Genomic DNA, 22,777 nt, shown 5'->3' on the forward strand with positions numbered 1-22,777 from the left:
GGCGAATGTTCATTTCAAAAATTTATTTACTCCGTGTTCGAGACCATTGTTTTAATTAATTGATGCTATTTCCCAAGACAATAACCATGGCACTTAAGTAAGTATGCTTTCTTTCAATTAAATGTATGTGAAAGAGAAAGTGAAAGCGTATTTCTCAGTGTAATTCAAACTTATGTGAATTTGACTGTTTGTGAGGAGAGAAGCCAGAAGGAGAGCTTTTTTACTGTTTTATTTTCATTGTTTTAACTTGAGCCTTTACTACTATAACTATAATTAGAAGCATATGTGTTTTTTTTGTATTTCACTTAATAATTTAATTATGTTTTTAGTTGTGTCAATGGTTTGGAATTGACTGGGCCAGAAAGACAGTTAGTCACACTTACAGTAGGGTGGTCAGTCGAAATTTCAAACTGATTTGCATTGCAAAATGTCAAACCAAGTTTAATGAAAAGCCCTTATCCTCAGAAAAAAAATAAGGAGTCACTCATCTTTAAACCTTCAGTAGTTTTCCAGATATTCCATTTTGAAGTTTCATTTTTTGAAGATTTCTGTGCAAAAACCTCCCGCCATCTTGTAACCTCTTCACGGCACTGAAATCGAAAGTGTTTCACAAAAAAAATCCTTGCGAGAAGTTTGGGGCGAGTGGGTTTTTCCGTAGCGCAAGCTACAGACGGGGGTCACCATACCATTAACTTTCCCTTAGCGCTTTCCACCCGAATCTATTTGATTAAAGATTTTTTCAGATTTGGAAAGAAAAAACATTTATCTTGTTAAAATAATAACGTTGGTTGAAAAATATTGTAAATTTAATGGAAATATTTGCAGTTTAAGTGCTTATTTTAACTTCCTGAAAAAAGTAGAACACTCTAGTCAGCCAACGTGGTACGTTTCGAAAGCTAAACTATTACGGGGGAAAATGTAAAAAAATTCAGGCCGATAGCTGACTCGGGTGGCTAGCGCTTTTGATTTTAGTAACCCCCAGTAAAAAAATTTCCTGTGCCGTGAACAAGACGTTTGAAAAAGCGCACCCGCGAGTACTCATTTTCAAATTTTGAAAGAACGAAAAGACATATACTATTATGGTTGAGTTACAGGAGGCTCTGGGAGCCCATTCTCGCAACTATAGATGCTTTGAGTAAGCATCCCGTCAGCACCTTGAACTGACTACCCAGTTCCCCTCACATGGCATGGGTTGACCCGGGCGAAGGTTTGTTCACTTGCCAAGTGAACCGTTTTTTCAAAAGTCCTACTTTTGTTACTGCCGCAGGCGCGAGCCTCAACCTCCCTACTTACAGGCTAGCTCTAAAGCTCTAAAACAGCATCTAATAACATGAAAACCATAATATGATTCATCAATGGGAATCAAAATATAAAGTGCACTTACAAACATCAATTTGTCAGATCTAACAAAATAGACCTTTTTTTAAAGAGGCAGCCATGTTGAATAATTATATACTCCAGCATAAAAACAATGATACAGCCATGCATAATTTTTAAAATATGCATGATACAGTAATTGTGCATGGCTGTATCATTGTTTTTATTCTGGAGTACATAATTATTCAACATGGCTGCCTCTTTAAAAAAAGGTCTAGTAATAACCGTTCTGTCGTCATTCTGACAAATAAAACAAACAATTTTCTGTCAAGAGCCTTGTAAACATTCCAACGACTTCCGAATATATGATCCATCATAGCTCGGTCTACCATTCTTAGCACGGTCCGCGAGCTCCCGCGCGGGTGAAAAACTTCAATTTGTCAATCATTTTCTCAAGCGAAGAGTACGCGAAACGATTCTAGCTTTACGATAGTGCCGCGGATCATCAATCGATAGTATTCAATTATCATTATTCATTTATTTTCATTCCTAGAACTTTTGCAAAAAAAAAGAAAAATAGAAAAGTTGTATTTTTTACTGCTCTATTCACATACTGAATTTGAAAGATCTTCTATGTGGCGTTTTTTTGCAAACTTCAAAAAACTGATTTTTGTCCTGCCTTTGTCCAGGCGGTGTCAACCAAACCCTATTGAACCGATTTTCGTTATCGAACTTTATCCAACAAAATCAAACAATAGCTGTTCGATTACCGAACCCGATCGAACAGCTATTGAACTTTACGAAAATTTCTTGATAAGTTCGATTTAGTTTGATGAGTGTTCTTTGTTTGATGAAGTTCGATTGATGTTTGATGAGTTCGATTTAAGTTTGATGTGGTTCGATGAAAGTTCGATGTGGTTCGATGAAAGTTCGATGTGGTTTGATGATTGTGTCGGATTGATTCTACTTTTCTTTACCTTTCACAAAATTACGAGGTTGTTTAATCAAAACATAGGCACAGTATGCTTCACTCATTATTGCTCATTTGAAATAATAGAGATGACACCCTCTTTAAAGAAAGTAATGAAAATTAAAATCTTTTTTTTTTACAAATTAACGACCAACAAAGAGCTTTTAAAAGCTCCAGCTTGTCCCATCCGATGGGATAGATATAGGATGGCCCGCGAGAATGGCCTGTGGGCGGCCGCCAATATGCCCTTGGAATATAAATAAAAAATTGGATGGCAAGGTATGAATCGATTTAATCGAACCAATCGAACTTCATCGATCTTAATCGAGCTGATCGAACCTCAATCGTATTCATCGAACTGCGATCGAACTATAATCGTATAATCAAACAGTCATCGAACTTTACGAAAGTTTTCCTGGTTCGATAGGTGTTCGATTGGGTTCGTTAATCGAACAGCTATCGTTCGATAGGGTTCGATTAAGTTCGATTAGTTTGATAATCGAACAGTTCGATTGACACCGTCTGGCTTTGCGGGACTTTGGCTTAAGTGCTTGCGGGCAGCATAAGGTACAAAGTCCAAACATGCGTTTCCCGTAATTTTTGTATGAAGAGTTAGGTGACTATTGACTTATAGGAAATTAAGGTTTCAAAATAGTTGTTTTGGCGAACAACGTGACGGTCTTTTAAATACGGCAAGTACAAAACGCCTACTACTTACTACCTACCATCAACTGCTCTAATTTGGGACTAACTGACATAACATGGGACGGCAATTCTGCCACCATTTCACCAAACCTCCAAAGTCATTTGATTTGAGTTAATGAACGGCATATTAAAAAGTACAAGATTTCTCTTTTGCACTGAGTAGGCTTTTAAATCGAAATATGAAAAAAATCCGTAGTGGACCCACACGCAAGTGTCTGGAACAAAGAAGAACAAATTAGTGGCAAAACGATGGAGCGTTTGACGTCACTCGCGCGGCAAGTTACAGACTCGTTATTTGTTAATCCCATCAGGTGATAGGCAACGGGCGTTCTCTAATTCTCCAATCGGCATCCGGCCATTTTAAATGAAAACAAAAAAGTTAAAAAGGGCACCCTATCAGTGAAAGTCAATAGGGAGGCGTACGGGACTTCCAAAAACCGATAAACCACGCAAAAATAGCTCTTTCACCGATAAACCGACAAAATTTATCCTCTTCACCGACACCGACTTTTTACTCTTGCTTCAAAAAAGGTCTGTAGCTCTTAATAAAGTAGACTGCGTGTATCCCCGACATTTTTGTAGCAAAACTAACCCATAATCCCCAATGGATGCTGGCAGGAATTCAAATTGTTGTTTAGGAGGAAGCAGGAGGCACAACCATGGTTTGCGCTGACGGAAAATTTTTCAGTTTTCTAGCTTTCGTTTAGGCTAAAAACGCCTTTTTTAGACACTTTTTTCCAAAAATAAGCTGGCTTAGTGAATCAATACTATTCAATACGGGTTTCTGCATTTATTATGTTGGTTGCCCTCGATGGAGAAAACTTTTGTATTTTCTCAACCCTCCGTGCGAGCGAAGTGAGCGAGAAAAAAATTGATGGACTTATTTGTGCCGAGATTTGTGCAAGTTACTTGTCCACGATTTTAAACTCAAAAATTATAATCACTAAAATCGTGTTTGGAAAAAGCATCTTTTGAGGCCCTAAAAGTATTACTGGACTGGACTATTTTATTTTCTGCTGGTCATATATACACAGAGGAGTGGTGGGTAGGTCAAGGGTGGGGAGGCAAAAGTAGAATTTTGGCTGAAGGCGCCCCCTAGGCATATTCTGGCGCCCCCTTTTTGGTCGCATTAGTATACCAAAATTTGTCTAACTTGAACTATTGGTAGGGGGGGATGTTAGGACTAATTTTTTAAGCCCATTTGTCAAAAGTTGCCATTGGGTATAAAAAGAAGAAAAATTCATGTAAAAACCCTGTGGAACTTTTTTCAAGGTTGCCACGGGTAGGGTGCCACCGCCGCTCCGCCAGCAAAATCGAAATTTCAAAAATTTTTAAAACATAGCGAAGTGACCCCTCATTTGAAAGGTATTTTCATGCTGATTAAGAAAATCAATATTGTAAGGGTGAAAGACACTCTCACAAGAAGTAACTTTAGAAAAACGATCAAAAAATTGCGTTTTTAGCAAAATCCTCAAAATTTTGCCATCTGTTGGAAATTACTTTTTGTGACAGTGTTATTCAACCTCATTATATTGATTTTCTTAACCAGCATGAAAATACCTTTCAAATGAGGGGTCACTTCACTATGTTTTGAAAATTTTTGAAATTTCGATTTTGCTGGCGGAGCCAAGGTGGCACCCTGCCCGTGGCAACCTTGAAAAGGGTACCACAGGGTTTTAACATAATTTTTTCTTCTTTTTTTACCCAAAGGCAACTTTTGACAAATGGGCTAAGAATTTATGCCATTTTTGCAAAATAACATCCCCCCCTACTATTGGTCATTTTAGAAACATTTAGGAAATGCGAGTGAAGCGAGCAAGAAAAATTTGCGACATTGTTTATCGAGATGAATTGCGTAAAGTCAATTAGAGTATAGTGATACTGAAATGCGAGCGAAGCAAGCACAAAATTTTCGACTAGAAAAGGAACAAAATAAAACCACGTTAAATTATTTTAATAACTTTATAAAATTATAAAAACTTATAATATATGACAAATTTTTTTCCAAAATAGAGCTTAAATTTGAGCAAAAGTTTAGTAAAAGGGCGCCTTAAAGGGAAAGGGACGCTAAAGTTACATACTAAAGAGCAAATACGAAAGAAAACTTCCTTCTTTTGGCGCCCCTTCAAAAAGCCTCCACTGGTTGCCCCCCCCTGCCACCACGCTACTGTATGTAAACAATTTTTTCCATCAGAGCTTTTACTAATGGGCTATTGCTGAACATATGTTATTTAACTAGGTCACTGCTGGTGTTTTCTGCGAGCGAAGCGAGCAAAGAACATTTTACTTCTTGATTTTTGATTATTTATGCACAAGGATAATCAATTCTCAGAAACCAACGTATGTGATAATCACCGAAAAACCTCTATTTTTTGATTTTTTCACCAATAAACCGAACAAAAATAGCTCAATCACCGACACCGTGATGTTTTCCCTTCACCGATAAACCGACATATTTCGAGCTCTTCATCGATAAACCGACAAAAAAATGGCCGAAACCAACAAACCGCGCAAAACCGCTTTCCCGTACGCCCCCCACGTCAATGTGACATGTTATGACAGAAAGTATGATTGATAAACTTGGTAGAGTTATCAAAACAAATTTGTTGTCAAAGAGATTTAACAGTAAGTGAAAATACAGGCCAGATATCAATAGTCTCATGTTTTGACCAATCGTCCCAAGTTAGAGCAGTTGATAGTGTCTTCCAATTTTTAAACCAATTTTCCAATTTTGGATGGGTGAGGGGGGAAAATGAAAATTTGAATAGTAGAGGGGGGAAACATCGATAGTTGGCAAATTTGGTGGGGGGGAAGTGTGAAATCACGTTAACTTTATCTCAGCAACCAAGGTCAGTCCACATGATATCATGTGATTAGATCATGATTGAAAAATTACATTACATTAACCCATTTTCGTTCTGTTCCTTTTGCAGCAAAATTTTATGTTTGTGTCAGGTTGAAATTTGAGAAATTTATATGGGTATATGGGGGGAGCTGATATTTTCAGAATTTTCTGGGGGGGGGGAAGCAAAAAAGAGGGGGGAAACTAAAAAACTGAAAAGTCATAGGGGCAAAAAAAGGGGGGAGATCAAATCAAGAATTTGGTGGGGGAACAAACCTTGGAGGACACTATGACCATAACGGTTGTATACTTTACAGACCAGAACTCTCCTTTGCCTGCTTGAAACCTCTATTAAAGTCTATTCTATAAAAAAAATAGTTTTGTGGTATTTGAATGCTAACACACAAGTCTTTGCTTTATATTTACTTGAAAAAAGTGTGTTAAAGAATATTAAAGTGAGTAAATATTCTCTTGGCCTCATTATAAGTATGAAACAAAAGGCTTAATTGAAAATCTTAATTTTTTTTCCTTAACCTACTCCCTCTTATGACTCTTATCATAAGAACACAAGTAAATGTCTAAAACACTCTACTTGGAATATAAATAGGGGGTCAATCTCTATTCTATTGTATGATCTGCATCATATTGAATGATTTCAAAATACTTCTTGGAATTCGTTTGTGAAGCTTTATAGTCAACAACTGTGTCAGTATTTTTATCAAAAATATCATTTTGTGACAATAGTCAATCCAATACCGTAAAGTCGGGTAACTTGCATCAGTGGAGGGAAACTTGCATCAGTGGAGGGAAACTTGCATAGCCCTCAAATAAATGACCCGGCTGGTCATTAAAATACAAAGTTAAATCAAAATAAAATGGTAGAATAGAGCTGCAAGCGCCAAATATTTTATAATCCAATCATGGCAATGTCAATTGTTTTATTTGGTCCAATCAAAAAATTGCCATATGATTGTTTAAAAAGAAGTATCCAATCAAATGAAGGTAAAGCGATTCATCTAAATCAGAAAAGATTCTTTGAAAAAATAATGCTCACATCAAATTCCCGCATTGAGAACTAAAGATAAGAAAAAACCTTAGAATCCTTAGAATCAACGATTGAAACAAATAAAGCTATATGACTACTCGTTATCCAAGGTGCTGAAAAGCCATTAGCGCCAAAAATTAGGTTCAGTTGTTAAGCTTTGAACATCATACACAGCAATCTCATTGGTTGAAATTTAAAAAAGAATTTCTGATGGAGCAAATTACGAAAGCCAATGAGAAGAAGAGACCACTTTCGTTTTTATGGAAGATTTCAATTATAAACATTGCACAGGGAATACTTCTGTCAATGTGTATTATGTGTCAACTATGTAAGCATTTTATTTTTGGAATAGAAAATAGGAATAAGGCAAGTCTAGCCTAGCTGTCAGGGGAATAAAAAGAATGTGAGAGCTTATTTGCATCAAAAACAAAACACATGGTATTTACCAAGCTGCCTTATTCTTAAAGTCATTTATATGCAGCCAACAAATATTCTGCACATCAGCAGCTCCATAATTCTTGGTCCTTATCTCAGCAATGCAGGACATCATTGAAACAATCGAAGGAAATACCCCAGACATTTATCTATGTGGAGATTTCAATATACCCCACATCATAAAAAATGACTCTTACACATCATTATTCTGGAGATCCACACTCTCTAACCAAAATTACACTCTTCTTACACCACATAATCAAAAATCTCATTAGAAGAGTAGAGGTAGAGTAAAGCTGCGAGCAGAGCGACATAGTTCTTGCACTGTTACATTTTGGTTTGCAATTTTGCTGTTTTGATTGGTCATTCATTTGAGGGTTATACATTTTAGCCTTCACTGATGCAAATCTCACTAATTTGAAGAACAACAATGAACAACTTCTCAAGAAAAAGATCTACAGGAGAGAAGACACCCATCTAGATCTGCCCATCACCTCAAACACTGACCCATTTACATGGGCAGAATTATTTTTAATTTTAGCATGGGATCAAATTGAGGAACAAATTGAAGTGCTATCTTGGGAATTAAGTAACAAACGCTGGTTGGTTGATTTGGCTGGCTGCCACGCATTAGCAATCAGTCATTTTGTTTCATTTCAAATTTTCAAGTTTTTAAAAATTAATTGTCTTGGGATCTTATTAAAATTAGATAACTCTACATCCTGTAGATAACAGATGTTGTTTTTTCTGAAAGCTTGATTTTCTAGTGTGACTAAACTACCCAGGGGCCTGAAGATCATTTATTCTCAATTTCAGTTGAGCTAGAATCTGTCTGTCTGTCTGTCTGTCTGTCTGTCTGTCTGTCTGTCTGTCTGTCTGTCTGTCTGTCTGTCTGTCTGTCGTCTGTCTGTCTGTCTGTCTGTCTGTCTGTCTGTCTGTCTGTCTGTCTGTCTGTCTGTCTGTCTGTCTGTCTGTCTGTCTGTCTGTCTGTCTGTCTGTCTGTCTGTCTGTCTGTCTGTCTGTCTGTCCGCCTGAAAACTTTAGGACAGCCTGCAAAAATGGTCCAATTTGCTTGAATTTTGGCACACTTGTTACTTGGATGAATATCTGGGGTGTTTTTTTTTCTTTTTTCAAAAATTTAAATTTTTGGTGGTCTAAAGGTGAGATTTTGCACTTTAAAACAAATTGTGTTGCTTTAAAAACAACAAAATTATGTCCCGTCCGTCACACATTTTCAGTTATAACTCAAATTTGGCTCAAGAAAATAGCCTTAAATTTTCAAATCATATGCTTCCATTATAGAATAATACTTTTACATAAAATTGACTAAAATTTAGAAAGCCAAATTTAAAATTGAGTGGATAAAAGACAAGCATATGCATGACGGATGGGACGTCCCGTCCGTCACAGATTTTTGCTAATATTTCAAAGACAAAACAAAGTATTAAAAAATGACTTAGTCCTGACTGATACCTTCTGTCGCAGTACCAAATCCACAAAAACTCAAGTTCTAATACCTAACACATCTACTTCTATGGCAATTTGAAGACAGTTTGTCTTGTTTTCAAAACTACGGTACAGATCTTGTCCCCCTTTTGATCTCAACTTTGCTCCTTTGCCCCCATTCATGAATTCAGGCTCCAAATGAACAATAACTTATAGTTTTTTTTTAGAATTGTGTTACAAAGTGTGATACTTTTTGGGTGCAAAACTAATTCTAATAAGCCCCCCCTCTCTCTGAATGATTGAGTGTTGGCCATAAGAACATACCCATACACATTTTTTTATAATAGCATCCAAAATTTTTGAAGCCTTCGATTGTTCTTAACTTTTTGAGTTTTTAGCCTAAAAATGTTCTTAATGTTCTTATTTTCACCATTTTTTGAGTATTTTTGTACATATTCCGAAGAAATCAGGCATTTTTAGAGCCTGCGAAGCTTAAAATGTTCTTAACTTGCTCTTAACATTTTAGCCATCGAAGCCTTATGTTCTCATTCTTATTCTCAAGCCTTATTTTGACTTCCTAATTATAAATATAGTATACAGTAAAACCTCTAATTAACGGACACTCTAAAAGGCGGACACCTCTGATTAGCGGATAATTTTATTTTCCCCGGCCGTTTCCTAGTCAAATCCTCATAAAAAAGTTTCTAAAAGGCGGACACTCAATTAGCGGACCCTCTGATTAGCGGACAAATGTTTTCGCACGAAATGGCCGAAACCCCTATTTTAGCTCTCCAATTAGCGGACATTGAATATCAAACGGGTCGCAGACGTCCAAAATCGAAAAAATATTTTAATTATTAATTTTTATTTCAAGCACTTATTAGTCTTATTTTTTCAAATTATTTCTACAAATTTCCAGTTTTCCCTTGACCCATTCAACGAATTTAGGTGGGCCAAAGGAATCATAAATCACTTGTACTTCAAGTCCGTACCCGCCACCTCGATTTAACCTCTTGTCAGTCAATAATAACCGTTTTAATAAGCTTTCTCTTGTTCTTCTATGGCCTAGTGTCTGCAGATAAGTACTTTACACCCCAATTTTGTATTTTTGACACCCTTGGATGGCCTAATTTCAAAATTGGAGCTCCGAGATCAAAAGTTTCTAAAAGGCGGACACTTCTAATTAGCGGACACTAACCCCTTTCCCCGATGGTGTCCGCTAATTAGAGGTTCCACTGTAGTTCTTAACAAAATTTGCTTTTTTCTGCTTCATTTTTCATCTTTATCTTCCAAATTCTTTCGTTTCAATTATATTCCACTCCTGAATATCTTTGCAGCAAGCACAAGTGTTGTTAAAAGATTTAAATATGGCAGAGAAAATTCAGGAAAATCTACGAAAACAGCCGAATTCAGCATCAATTTACCACCTTTACAGCCCATCTGAATGTGCTACAAGTGAAGAAGGAAGATCCAAAGACACACTTGAATGTAAAAAGTGCAATCGAATCATACACTACATTTATTCGAAGCTCCCCGTCTATCAAATCCAGTTATGTCTAACATACAAATCGAGAGTTAAGCCCAGGACGTAGAAATCACTCAATTAAAGTCCAAAGACGTTAATACTATCAGCGAAATAAAGGATAGTTTTGAGACCAGAATGGTAACAATAGAAAAGAAAATGGAAAAGAAAGAAGAAGCAAGACCACGAAGCTACGCAGCAGTCGCGTTGAGGCAAATCGAGAAGAACATAGAAAATGCATTTCGAAGGGAGAAACAGGAGGAACGACAGATTCAATCCACGGCATGCAATCTAATTCTTCATGGTGTTGACGAATCTACTGAAGATTCAGAGGAGTCAACCAAAATCTACGACAAAGAATATCTTCATGAAAAAGTCTTACCTATGATGCTACGCTTAAGGAATTTAAAAATCGAAGAAACTCAAAGAATCGTAAAATTTTCGAAGGAAAGAGAAGATGAGAAACGCTATCGACCAATAAAAGTCAGATTTGCAAACGAAGAAGACAGAAATACAGTGTTAAAGGCAACCACCAAAGGAAGATTACCCTTAAGATTACCCTTCCGGGTGACAGAAGATCTTACGAAAAATAAAAGGAAGACAATCAAAGAGTGGTGTATCAAAGCCCAAGAAATGAATACCTCACTAAAGGACACAAACTTTCAATTCAAAGTCAGGGGGAGCCCTAGGAAAAAACTCTACCTTAAAAAAATTGTAAACCGAACAAAGAGCGGTTCATAGAGGCCCATGTGCTCGCACGGTGGCCTGCGAACTTGTATAGCATTATTATTATTAAGTCTGCCAATTGATTCTAAAGAAGCTACATCATTTTTGCTCTTCGTTGCAGATTATTTTGAGACTTAGCTTGATGTTTTAAATTTGTTCAAGCCTGCATTTCGCTTTACATTTTGAAAAAATTATAGTCAAGATAAAAAAGAAAATTTTTGTTCTGTGTGGTAAGTCCCTTTCCCCTAGATTTTTGGACCTAAATTGAGATTAATTTTCCTTTGTTCTGTTTGTTTATTTGTTCTAGTCCTTTGGATACGTCGGTACAAATCTTTGTAGAATTCGGATAGGAGATCTTGTAGGACATTCCTTTTTGGATACTTTATTTTGAAAATTTTGCAATCAAAAGCTATCAAATAAAATTTGACTTTTTCCTATAGGAAAACGATAATGATGACTTCGTTGACATTGGGAAAAGAAAATCAAAAATCTGTTGATATCTTCATTTCAAAGTAAATTCGTCTCATTTTCTTGTGAAATTCTGATGCTATTTAGATATCATATGAATTGATTGGTGTCAAACTAAGAGTGTCATCAAGAAGTAATGCTCTATCGATATCCTTCTCCTAGGTCCCTTTTTCTATTATTTTTCAGTCTCTTTTCACCTTTTTGTTTTATAAGACCATTGATTTATGCTCCTTGAAAATTATATTTTGAATTGAAGGTCTAGACGTTCAACATAAATGGGTATTATTAAGTTTTTTTATCTTTACTTTAAAATGCCTCTTTCAATCAAAATTTTTACAAAGTTCTACAAATTTTTATTAAAGTATGTTCACAGCATTTTTATTATTGCATATTAATAGAGCAAAAAGTTCATTTAGTACTGCTTACTGATGTATTATGTTTTTTTATTCCTTTTTCTTTCTACACTCACACACATACTGCCAAAGAAACTTTGTTACTTTCTCACTCACTTAAATATACTAGTTTGATTGGCTGGTTGTTGACTCTTGTTAAATTCACGCTTGCCTTAAATATACTGGGTTGGTTGGCTGGTTGTTGAATCTTGTTAAATTCATGCTTGCCTTAAATATACTGGGTTGGTTGGCTAGTTGTTGAATCTTGTTAGATTCACGCTCTTGCCTTTCAAGAAATGATTTTAACAGCTCAAGAACATCAAATTTTTGTCAGATAATAACACTCCAGTATTTATATACACTTTTAGTTGCATATCTGCTATACACTCTTATTACCTTGGGAATGCAAATTGATTGAACATAATAATGATCCTATAATGGTCCTATAAGAACTCTTGTGTAAGATAATGGTTTGAGGATTCTACTTTTAATGTATATAGAATCTGTTCTGATTTTTTTCGGATACACAAATAAAAATAAAAAATAAATGGAGATTTTTTTTGATTTTTCTAATACTTGCTACTTGCCGTTTCAGACAGTCTTCAAGCAGATTTTCAAAATTTACAGAAATAACATTCGCAACGTTAGATATTGAGATACTGGAAATTTGCAAATAGTGTACATATGATATGAAGGTGTTTCCAATTTTTAGTTCCATTATATACTTGATAATGTAAGTTTGTCTTGCGAAAAGCTGTGTATTTTACTTAGAAAATAAATGTGTTTTTAAAATCAATAGATAACGTTAGATACTGAGTATTACACGTTTTTTTTTATAAGAACAAACTATATAAGAACATAAGGCTTCGAGCCCACAAAATTAAGAACATTCTAAGAACATACTAAGGCTTTGGAGACTTAAAAACATGCAATTTCTTAAGAAATTACATCAAAATGCTCAAAAAATGCTGAAAATAAGAACATTTTAAGAACATTTTTAGGCTTCAAATCCAAAAAACTAAGAACATCCGAAGGCTTCGAAAATTTTTGACGTTCTTATAAAAAAAAACGTGTATGTATGAGACTTTTTATTGCAGTGACATATCGAACTAATAAGTATAATTTCCCTGAGCCCTGACCACGAACCACTATAGTAATACCGAATTAGTTTTGCAAGCAGCTCACAAATTTTGCACTCTTTCTAGTAATTATGATAGGAAAATTATTATATAGAAACAAGGATCAAAGTAAAACTTTTTTCTTTCTAAGGGAAATTATCTATTCATTAACGAGCTTGCATGAGATGTAAATACTTGCTTGACACGAACTCTAGTTTTAGAATAAATTTTTATAATAGATTAACTTAAATTTACCAATTTGGATGAAATATTTTTAATACGCCTTTTTGACAGGTTGCTTTTTTGCCTAAAAGATTACGACAGCCTTCTTATTCACTTTATTTAATCAAAAGTATTGCTTGGGTTTCTTGGTTTGTATGTTTTTGTTGTCAGTCAAAATTAGGCTTGTCCCGAGAAAAACAAACTTGTTATTGGGATATAGAATCCTCTTAGTACTGCATTGATTTATGATACATGCAGAACATCCTCTTTTGAGATTCTTTGAGATTACTTTCAAATTGTTTAAAGAATCGGTCTATTTTTATTGGTTTTTATAGTTTATTTGGGTAGGAAAGCCCCTTATGAATTTAACTCTTGTCTCTGGATAATTTTTCCTTTGTGTTCATTGGTGGCTATTGGTGGTATTTAATAAAGAATAATGTCATTACAATATTTTTTAAGCTTCCACAAGTCCTTTTATGCACGGAATTCTGGTAAATTTTCTTTGGTAAAAGAGTTTTGCTTTTTAATCTGGAAACTTCTGATTAATAATCTCAATAAATTGTAGTTACAAATTGCTCCATACATTTGTATAACATATGAGCCAAATTGATAAATATCTGATAAAAAATGTTTCCAAAACGTATCCACTTCAGTCTCAAAAGACTTTGCACTTTTTGAAAAACAACCCTCTGAGAGATGGATAAACTTCCTTTATATTTCAGACAGTTTTCATAAAATTTGTTTTGAGGAAGTCTACCTTTGGGAGAGCTTTGCTTTTCTCTTTACGAAATTTATTTATTGGCAAAATACAAATTACATACAAATTTGTCGTGTCTTGTTAATCCATTTTGCGTCTAAAATTCGCACCTCTTCTTGTTAAACTGCTATTCAGTTATGTTGACTGAAACAACAGCTTAAAAATCTAAATAAAATGAAGTGAAATTTTTCCTTTACCACGTTTCATATATGTGTGTAGTGTCTTGTGGCAGGATAGCACAATTTAAAGGCTTTTCTTAGCTTGCTTTTTTTTGGATGTTGTCTGTGTCTGTGTTGTTTGGTAGTTAAAATATAGGCTTGTAATCGAAGGATCTCTTTTTAAAAAAAGTGTATCCAGAAAGTAGGGAAGAATATGGAAAAGGTTGCCAGTATTTTCCCCTAGACTTACATTGATTCTTCTCTTGTCTCTTTGTTGTAGAATCTACACGTTTTTTTTTATAAGAACGTCAAAAATTTTCGAAGCCTTCGGATGTTCTTAGTTTTTTGGATTTGAAGCCTAGAAATGTTCTTAAAATGTTCTTATTTTCAGCATTTTTTGAGCATTTTGATGTAATTTCTTAAGAAAATGCATGTTTTTAAATCTCCAAAGCCTTAGAATGTTCTTAAATGTTCTTAAATTTTTGGGCCCCGAAGCCTTATGTTCTTATATAGTTTGTTCTTATAAAAAAAACGTGTAGTGTTTTACAGACGCTTTTAAGGATCTAGGACGTTTACAATTTACGAAATAGCCCAGATTTTCTCTACCCATCCCGTTAATCTCTGCTTAGAAGCTAGTCTAAAGATAAGCAGCATTTGTAGACAATGTAATCAAAAGTTTAAAGTTTAGTTTCGGTCTTGAGGCCGTTATAAAACCATCGAATTATCAAGATTTAAATTGATACAGCCAACAAGCTTTTTTATAAGCCTCGACTATTCTTATTCCTCCTGATAGGCTTAAAAATATTCTCAATATTCTTAAAAATATTCTCAATATTCTTAGGTATTCCTACTTTCTTCAACTGAGGATAGTAATGGGAAACGATTTTGAATTTAGTTGCTTTAGAACAGATTGTTCTTAATTTCATCCTCTTTTTTGCCAAAATTAAGCCACTTGGGATACTTGGGAACATTTGTTCTAATAAAGAGCATTTTATATAACCTTTAGAGAAAAGGTCGATCATATCTAAGTATAAGTCTTACTATGAAATTATCTCCTTGTCTCGAATCGATACGATTATCTTTGCGTGCACCTTTCTTTCTAGATTTCTGTTTTACTTTTTAGCGTTTATAATCCAATACACGTTTTTTAAATATGATGATCACGTTTATAAGGAACTTGAGCCTGAAAATGGTCCGAAAGATAAGGAATTTTTAAGGAACTGCTTAAGCTCAGCATAAGAGAACAAATTAAGGAACAGTTAAAGTTGAACTTGCACATATTTACAAAATCTTAAAGGAGAAGTTGCTAAAATATTACGAAACAATGTTCAATAAACATATTGTTCTGTAGTTTAGTCAGTTGTTTAACCAACATCAGATCAAGCCAAGCTTAGCAGCTTAAGTAAATAAGGAACTCGATAAGGAACTGAAAGGCTGAAATTCTCTTGAAAAAAATAAGGAACTCCAGGCTCGGAGGCAAGTTAAGGTTCCTTATAAAAACAAGCGTGTAGTGCAGTGGTCCTGACAAGGAAATCTGAGGATCTTGGCTTAGTGATGGCTCGTATAGTTTTAGCAAAACCTTCAATCTCTTTGCCTAAATTGCTTTTCGAGGGTAGGGTTTTCATAATTTGAACTTATTTTGACTTTGAAAGCTAGGCAAAAAGATTTGAAAAGTTTGCTCCGGACGATTGAAGACATTAAAAGATATCTTTAGACCAAAGACGACCTCAAACCATCTAGTAAATTCTTTCTCGAATAAATATTGATTACTGTATGTATTTTGTCATGAATACAAAACATTGCTCCGAATTCGGCAAGATTTCAGTCTGGTTTGTGCACACGTACCTATTGTTTAGACTTTGCAGCCGTTACAGAGGCAGGGTACTGACCCATAGGGTACTAACTTGATTTTTCACTCAATTTCTTTTTAGTACCACCCACCCATATTTAGTACCGGGTACTACTTCATTTTTGCTGTAAAAAATAGAGACACCACCCCCTAAAATCTTATATTTTACAGATTAGACCAAAAAAGAGGGTACTATGTTAGTTTTTCTGACTGAAATGGACAAATAATTCAAAGAAACTATCATTGATTAAGTCAGAGGCTTTTGTTTTTTGATTTTAATAACATACTTCTTGACCATTTCGGAAGTTTTGTCTTCACAAATATCAAAAATTTCTCAAAAGAGTCTGAAAGAGTAAAAAAAAGTTTCTCAATTAAAAAAAATTTCAAATTCAAAAAAATAATATTTGAAAAAAGTCAAAATATTACAAAAGACTACTTTTTTTATTGAAAAAGGAGCAAAACTCTGTGAAAAAGTGCCCAAATAGTACCTTGTACTTGCTAGAAGAGTGCAAAAATAGACACCACCACCCGGCTATGGGTTAGTACCCTGCCCTTGTACCCCTCCTTTTTTGTTCTGATAACAAAGAATAGAGGGTACTATCCCTGGTTTTTTTTCTTGGGCTAAATCATTTATATTTTAATCGTTCTTCCCATTTCAGCTCAGAGTACTCAATGTAATCTGTATGATATCTAAAGCAATGAACCGAAATAATTTTTCGATTTTAACACACCTTGTTGAGGAAACGGCCTATCTTTTTGTAGAGAATCTACCAGGACCTAATTTTTGTTTATATAATAAAGCTTTACAGGTTTGCAGGCAACCGTGAAGACACATGGGCCTCTATAAACCGCTCGTACTTTTTACAATGATCTGCGTGCTGTCGATCGAATCAGCTGCTCCTCCTGCTTTTCTTTTCGAATTGCATCTCCAATGTTTTTCTCGATGTGTTTGGATGTGATTTTAGCGTAGCTCATTGGTGGTCTTTCCTCTTCTTTCTTTTCGATGATGTTTTCAATCTTCTTTTCAAGCGTTGTTATTCTGGTGTCGTTGACCATAACATTGACGCCCTGTGCTTTCAAATGGTTTATTTCTTCGTCCTGCCTTTTCATTATATAAGGCTATAAGGTTTTTTTTCCGAATTAAATAACGATATGACTGTTTATCGTGGAGAAGCTTTGACCCCAAAATACATGTACTGAATTCACCTATTGGTCGCTTCAAAACATTAACATTACTCCTGTCAAGTTCGTTCGACTATGTCTTGCTATTGACTTATTAAATAACGATATAGTACTCTGTTTGTGGAGGCATAATAATTTATATTCCCAATTTCGAAAATGTTCCGACTTTGAACTGAAAAATTTGGATGCTTCAATCAAAATTTAGACTAAAAGAAGGTTGTCCCATGCTGTCTCATCGGAACGCCCGCTCGGTTTGGCTAGACCATACCACTTTAAAATGAGGCATAAACAAGGCTAATTTATGCACGCTGCACACAAGTCAAATTATTTTCGTCAACGTAATTTTAAGTACTTTAACATAAACAACAACTCAAAGTTTGTTTTAACGATTCGCATACCTTTAAATATAAGAATATAAGTTTTTTATCATATCTTGTTCTTAAGAATATCAAGAATTTTCCTGGTGGATGGGATTTCTTTTGGATCTCTTTAAAACATGTACGGAATCTAGTTTAGTAGAGACCATTCAATGTGCTCTAATTGCTTGAGTGTTGCACCAGAAACCAAATGAGGTAGCAGAAATCGATTTAGACCAGGCAAAACTTGCTTGAGTTTTCAAAAAGAAGTCGTTTGTTGTACGTTTTACTTACTGTATAATTTAAATCCTAATATTTTTTTATAAACTGAGCAAGTTCGAAGATTTGAGTGTATTCTGAGACAAGGCGCTCTCTCGCTAATTCGAACTTCTAATACTCAATTTTTCTATAATTCTTAAGTCTCGGTCGAGGTAATTTCTTTATTTCGAATTGTTCTCTGTAATTCGAACGATTAAAAAGAGCCTGATTTAGAAAGAGAGCAGGAGTCAGTTATAAATATATTTGTTCATAAGAATTTATAGTTTGGTAATGATCAAGCTATGATCCTCTATTTAATTTCATCATCCACGTGTTTCGCCATCTAATCTTTTATAACAATCTGATCAAAATATCTTTATGTCTGCGTGTGGTTTCCACACGATGTTTCTTATAAGAAAAATACACACAAAAGTATATTATATTAAGTTACGTCATGCTATATTGTCAGAGTATAATGTGTACATGTCTTGTCAAGTTTTTCTTACTTACATCAATTTGTTTTTCTTTACAAACGGAATTTGTGTCTCACACACACAATAGTACAGTTTCTATTCACTCTGTCTTTCTTTATATGATTGATTGTGATCACTAAACTATTTTAAATATATAATTTTACGTTTTAGAAAAATTCATTCATTATGTCAAACGTGCGTTCAATAGGCGGACCATTGCAGGATCGTGTTGGATTAAAATCGGATTCAGATAATATCCCGGTTGGGCAACTTATACAATTCCAAGAACCAACGACAGTTAACGACGACGACTTTCAGTCACCGACAACTAACGACGACGATTGCCATTCGCCGACAAGTTACGACGGCGATCTGGAAGGTGATATGCCGAGGGTTGAAGAAATTGATATGACGTCGCAGTCGGATCAGGAACCATTATTACGCGATCAGGAGCCGAATGTCGGATTCCGGAAAGGGCATGCGCATAACGCAAGCATCGGGAGTGTCAGTGATATAGGAGGTATGTTTCATTTTGTATTTCAACATCTCTCTGCTATCAAAAAACCGTAAAAATTAATATTAGTCTTAATCTATATGGAAACATTCAGAAAAATTTAATTCTCGACTCGGGCTAGATAAAAAACATGGCACAATGGGTTGCCGCACTCATTGAGTTTAAAACCGGAAAGGCTCGAGTAGAATCTCTAACCTTTCCCAGGCAAGAAGAAGTGAAGCCGTTTTATTTCCCATCCAGAACACGCCTAGAACGCGCTGCAATCATGACGACGGATTGTATCTAGCGGTTCCTTTGTTTTTGAGGACTGCATTTTTTGAAATCTATTGATAGATTTTACTTTCAATCCGGTGCTTGTGTAAAAACCACGCGTGGGCTTAGCTTCATTCATAAAAATCAGGCGATCTCATATCTACTGCTTGCGATTTTAAGATCTGAGGAGCACATTTTTATGAAGATCATCTTCGAGATTGACCCATCAAGATGGTCATATTTTTTTTGCACTCGTGGTTTACAATGTAAATTAAGAAACTTTGTAATATTTATATTGGATTTGATTGTCAAAGTATGTCCGCTTTAGCACTTCCACTGAGTAAGAATGTTTGGATAAATTTACGTCATGCTTCTGCTCTTAATTTCCTGCACGTTTTTATAAGAACACGAGGCTTCGATGGCCAAAATGTTAAGAACAATAAGAACATTTTAAGGCTTTGCAGACTCTAAAACACTGATTTTTTTAGGAAAAGGACAAAAATACTTAAAAAATGGCGAAAATAAGAATATGTTAAGACAGGTTAAGAACATTTTTAGGCTGAAAACTCAAAAAGTTAAGAATATCCAAAGGCTTCAAAAATTTTGGATGTTCTTAAAAAAACAAACGTGTAGATATTCTCAAAACTCACCCTCTGTTCTCCTGATATTCATGTGGGAAAAATATATTGCATAATTTTGGAGGTATGGAATAAACTTATGGAGCCATCTAAAGTTGGTTCAATTGGCTTACAAGTGGGCATTCATATTATTGAATTGGCTAAAAACATTGTTTTTGAAATTCAAAACCTACCGCAAACATTTGTAGAAAATTCATAAACATGTGTGCCTAGATTTTACTCATTCATTCAATCTGTGAACTCATCGACACCTCGCAATGTTTGCATTGTACAACCCCGATTATAATAAAACTACACGTTTTTTGTTAGAACAAACTATATAAGAACATTAAGGCTTCGATCGTCAAAATATTAAAACATTTTAAGGGCATCATGGACTTCTAACACTAACACCGTCTAAGTTATTTTTCATTTGGAGCCTGATTTCATGAATGGGGGCAAAGGGGCAAAGTTTAGATCAAAAGGGGGACAATGAGCTACTATAAGTTTTGCACTCGGGGCTGCTGTTTGCACACCGCACACTTTGCACTCTTGACAATCGATCAGGATTCCATTTTTTTTCCTAATTAGTAAAATTATACCACCTCTTTTGCACACCAAAAAAAACAAAGACCCTTACAGTATTGTATCCCTGTTATTAGTTAATACAGTAATGTCCTTATTTTGCACTCGTTACTTTTCTCCTGTTTTTACTTATTTTGGTAACAACATTTTCCTCCCGTGGCTCAATTTTGTCGCCCTATCAAGTAATTATAGACATTTTGACAAAAATTTGCACACAGTACCTCGCCATGGCTAAACGAATAATGGGAATTTTTTTATGACACCTCAATTAAAAGAAAAGGTGCGAAATGAATTACTGGACGCACTTACTAATATGCACTTCTATTTGTCGAGCTATTAAAAATCATATGGACGCACTTACTAGTTCGAACTTCTATATCTCGAGCTAAAAAATCACCTTTCTTGGAAAACTACTATTTTTCATCAAGACACTAAGACAGGGATGTTATGTTTTCTCTGTTATTTAAACCATTCAACTTTCACGTTCAATGACCCCGTTTTAGGTGCATATTTTCATTGAAGCTTGAGTAATAAATATTAGAAAATCCATTGAAACAAGTCTTGCAATTGATTGTAATCTTATCTTACATGTCGAATAATGTTCTTGGAGGTCAAGTTTCTTTCATTGCATTGCACATGCAATTATATTACAAATTAATTCATAATATCAAATTTTTCGTACAACCTCGGTCAAAAAATATTAAGAATTTTGGTTAGTTCCTCGCTTTAGCAATTCAAAGTTCGGGCAAGAAAGTCGCTTTTGGGCTTATTAATAAATTTATTCGAATATTTCAATTCAGGAAGGGTTTATAGACTTCTGAGCTATATTCTGAGCCCTATTTGACCATTCTTGAATTTAAGTCTAAGTCTAGCGTTAAAACTCTACCCGTCCAACCTAATTTAGAGCGTTCCAAATCGTTTGTGGTCATAAGATTTCGAAGGAATTTCTCTTTTTTTCAAATATTATGATTTTTATTGTAAGTTACCCATTGATTGGAGATATTCGTCGATCCCAGTCCCCTCCTCATTAGTAAAATCGTTCTTTTATCAAGTGCCGAAAAAACCAGTGGACGCGCTTACTAATTCCAACTTTTGATTCTCGATCTAAAAACTCACCCCCATCGGAAAAATTCTGATTTTCACCAAGACACTGATCCGAGACAGGGGTGTAAATTCACACACACCCCTTCAACTTGACCTCATTTCAATATGTTTTAATTTTATTCAAACTTGAGTAATTTTAGATTCTAACTAATCAATTGAAACAGTAATTGACTGTAATTGGCCCAGCGCTAGCGATAGGGCCTTTCATTTGCAACTTTCCGTCCTTCCGCTGTCTGTCCGTCCGTTTTGGTAGAAACGGCGCTTGAAACCATAGTAACACACTTTTTAGTTTTGCCGTTTGGAGAGGGAAAAGGTTGCTAAAGTCGGATACTGGCTATAAAAGATATATTTTCTGATTTCGCGCTCCTTCAAAAACAAATTTCAAAACAAAACAAGATGGCGGTCGAAGCGAGGAGGTTGATTCATACTTTCTTGATTTCTTTGCTTTAGTGGTCAAGAGACTTTCAAACCAAAGATATTTTGTAATGATTTTCTTTTATAAACCTTTTTCAACATTCTGCCATATCTTATAGTCTTTGCTCAAGTTTTCATAAAGTTTTATGAGTGAAAATTCTACCTTAAATCACTTTTATTTTTAGTTTATTGCTTTCGAAAAGACTTTATTTTTAGGAAATAATGGCTTCTGATATAGAAATAAATAAACTGAAATGCAGCTCATTTGTAAATTTGAATAAGATTGGAACTTTTTTCTTGATGCTACACAAGAAAACAGTCATTTCTGGATCTGTCGCTAACAACGGTCGGTGGCTAGTGGGACGTGGTATGATTTTCAAACTCAACACATGATTATTAAAAGTAAACTGATTCTGGAATTTGGTAATGGAGGACACTAAAATGGAGCTCATGTGTAAATTGGAGCAAGATTGGTACTTTTTCCATGAGGCTACGCGTGAAAATGGTTATTTCTGGATCTGTCTCGTTTGACGATTGGTGCGGTGGCTTGATTTTTCAAACTCGACACATAATTATTTCAAATCTGATTATTGGAATATGTTAGCGGAGACTAAAATACAGCTCATGTGTAAACTTTAACAAGATTGGGACTTTTTTCATGATTCTACACATTAAATAAAATGGTCAATTCTGGATCTGTCGCATTAAACAGTCGGTGGCTTGATTTTTCAAACTCGACTCACATACCGTCAACCGTCTCTAACTTGGGAAGATTGGTCGAAACATGGGACTGTTGCATATCTGGTCTGTATTTTCACTTACTGTAAAATCGAAAGAGAAATCGTGTATTTTTAAATACGCCTTTCCTTAACTCAAATCAAATGACTTTGGAGGTTCGGTGAAATGGTGGCCGAATTGCCGTCCCATGTTTTTTCAGATAGTCCCAAGTTGGAGCAGTTGATGGTAATTATTCAAAGTATATAAACTGATTCTGGAATCTGTTAATGGCACTAAAATGCAGCTCATGGGTAAATTCAAACTAGATTGAAC

General features: G+C 35.0%; 1 protein-coding gene across 1 annotated transcript in view; it reads left to right on the forward strand.

Moving 5' to 3' along the window:
- LOC136803189 (proton-coupled zinc antiporter SLC30A2-like) overlaps positions 1 to 22,777 on the forward strand; it is a 34,626-nt gene continuing 11,849 nt past the window's right edge. Inside the window, exons 1-2 of the mRNA XM_067059924.1 lie at positions 1 to 97; positions 18,413 to 18,761. Coding sequence (XP_066916025.1) covers positions 18,428 to 18,761 — 334 coding nt within the window. The 5' untranslated portion in view covers positions 1 to 97; positions 18,413 to 18,427. The remainder of the gene's footprint in view (positions 98 to 18,412; positions 18,762 to 22,777) is intronic.

This window comes from Clytia hemisphaerica, unplaced genomic scaffold (assembly GCF_902728285.1).
Source record: "Clytia hemisphaerica strain Z4C2 unplaced genomic scaffold, Clytia hemisphaerica genome assembly, whole genome shotgun sequence".
Lineage (NCBI taxonomy): Eukaryota > Metazoa > Cnidaria > Hydrozoa > Leptothecata > Clytiidae > Clytia > Clytia hemisphaerica.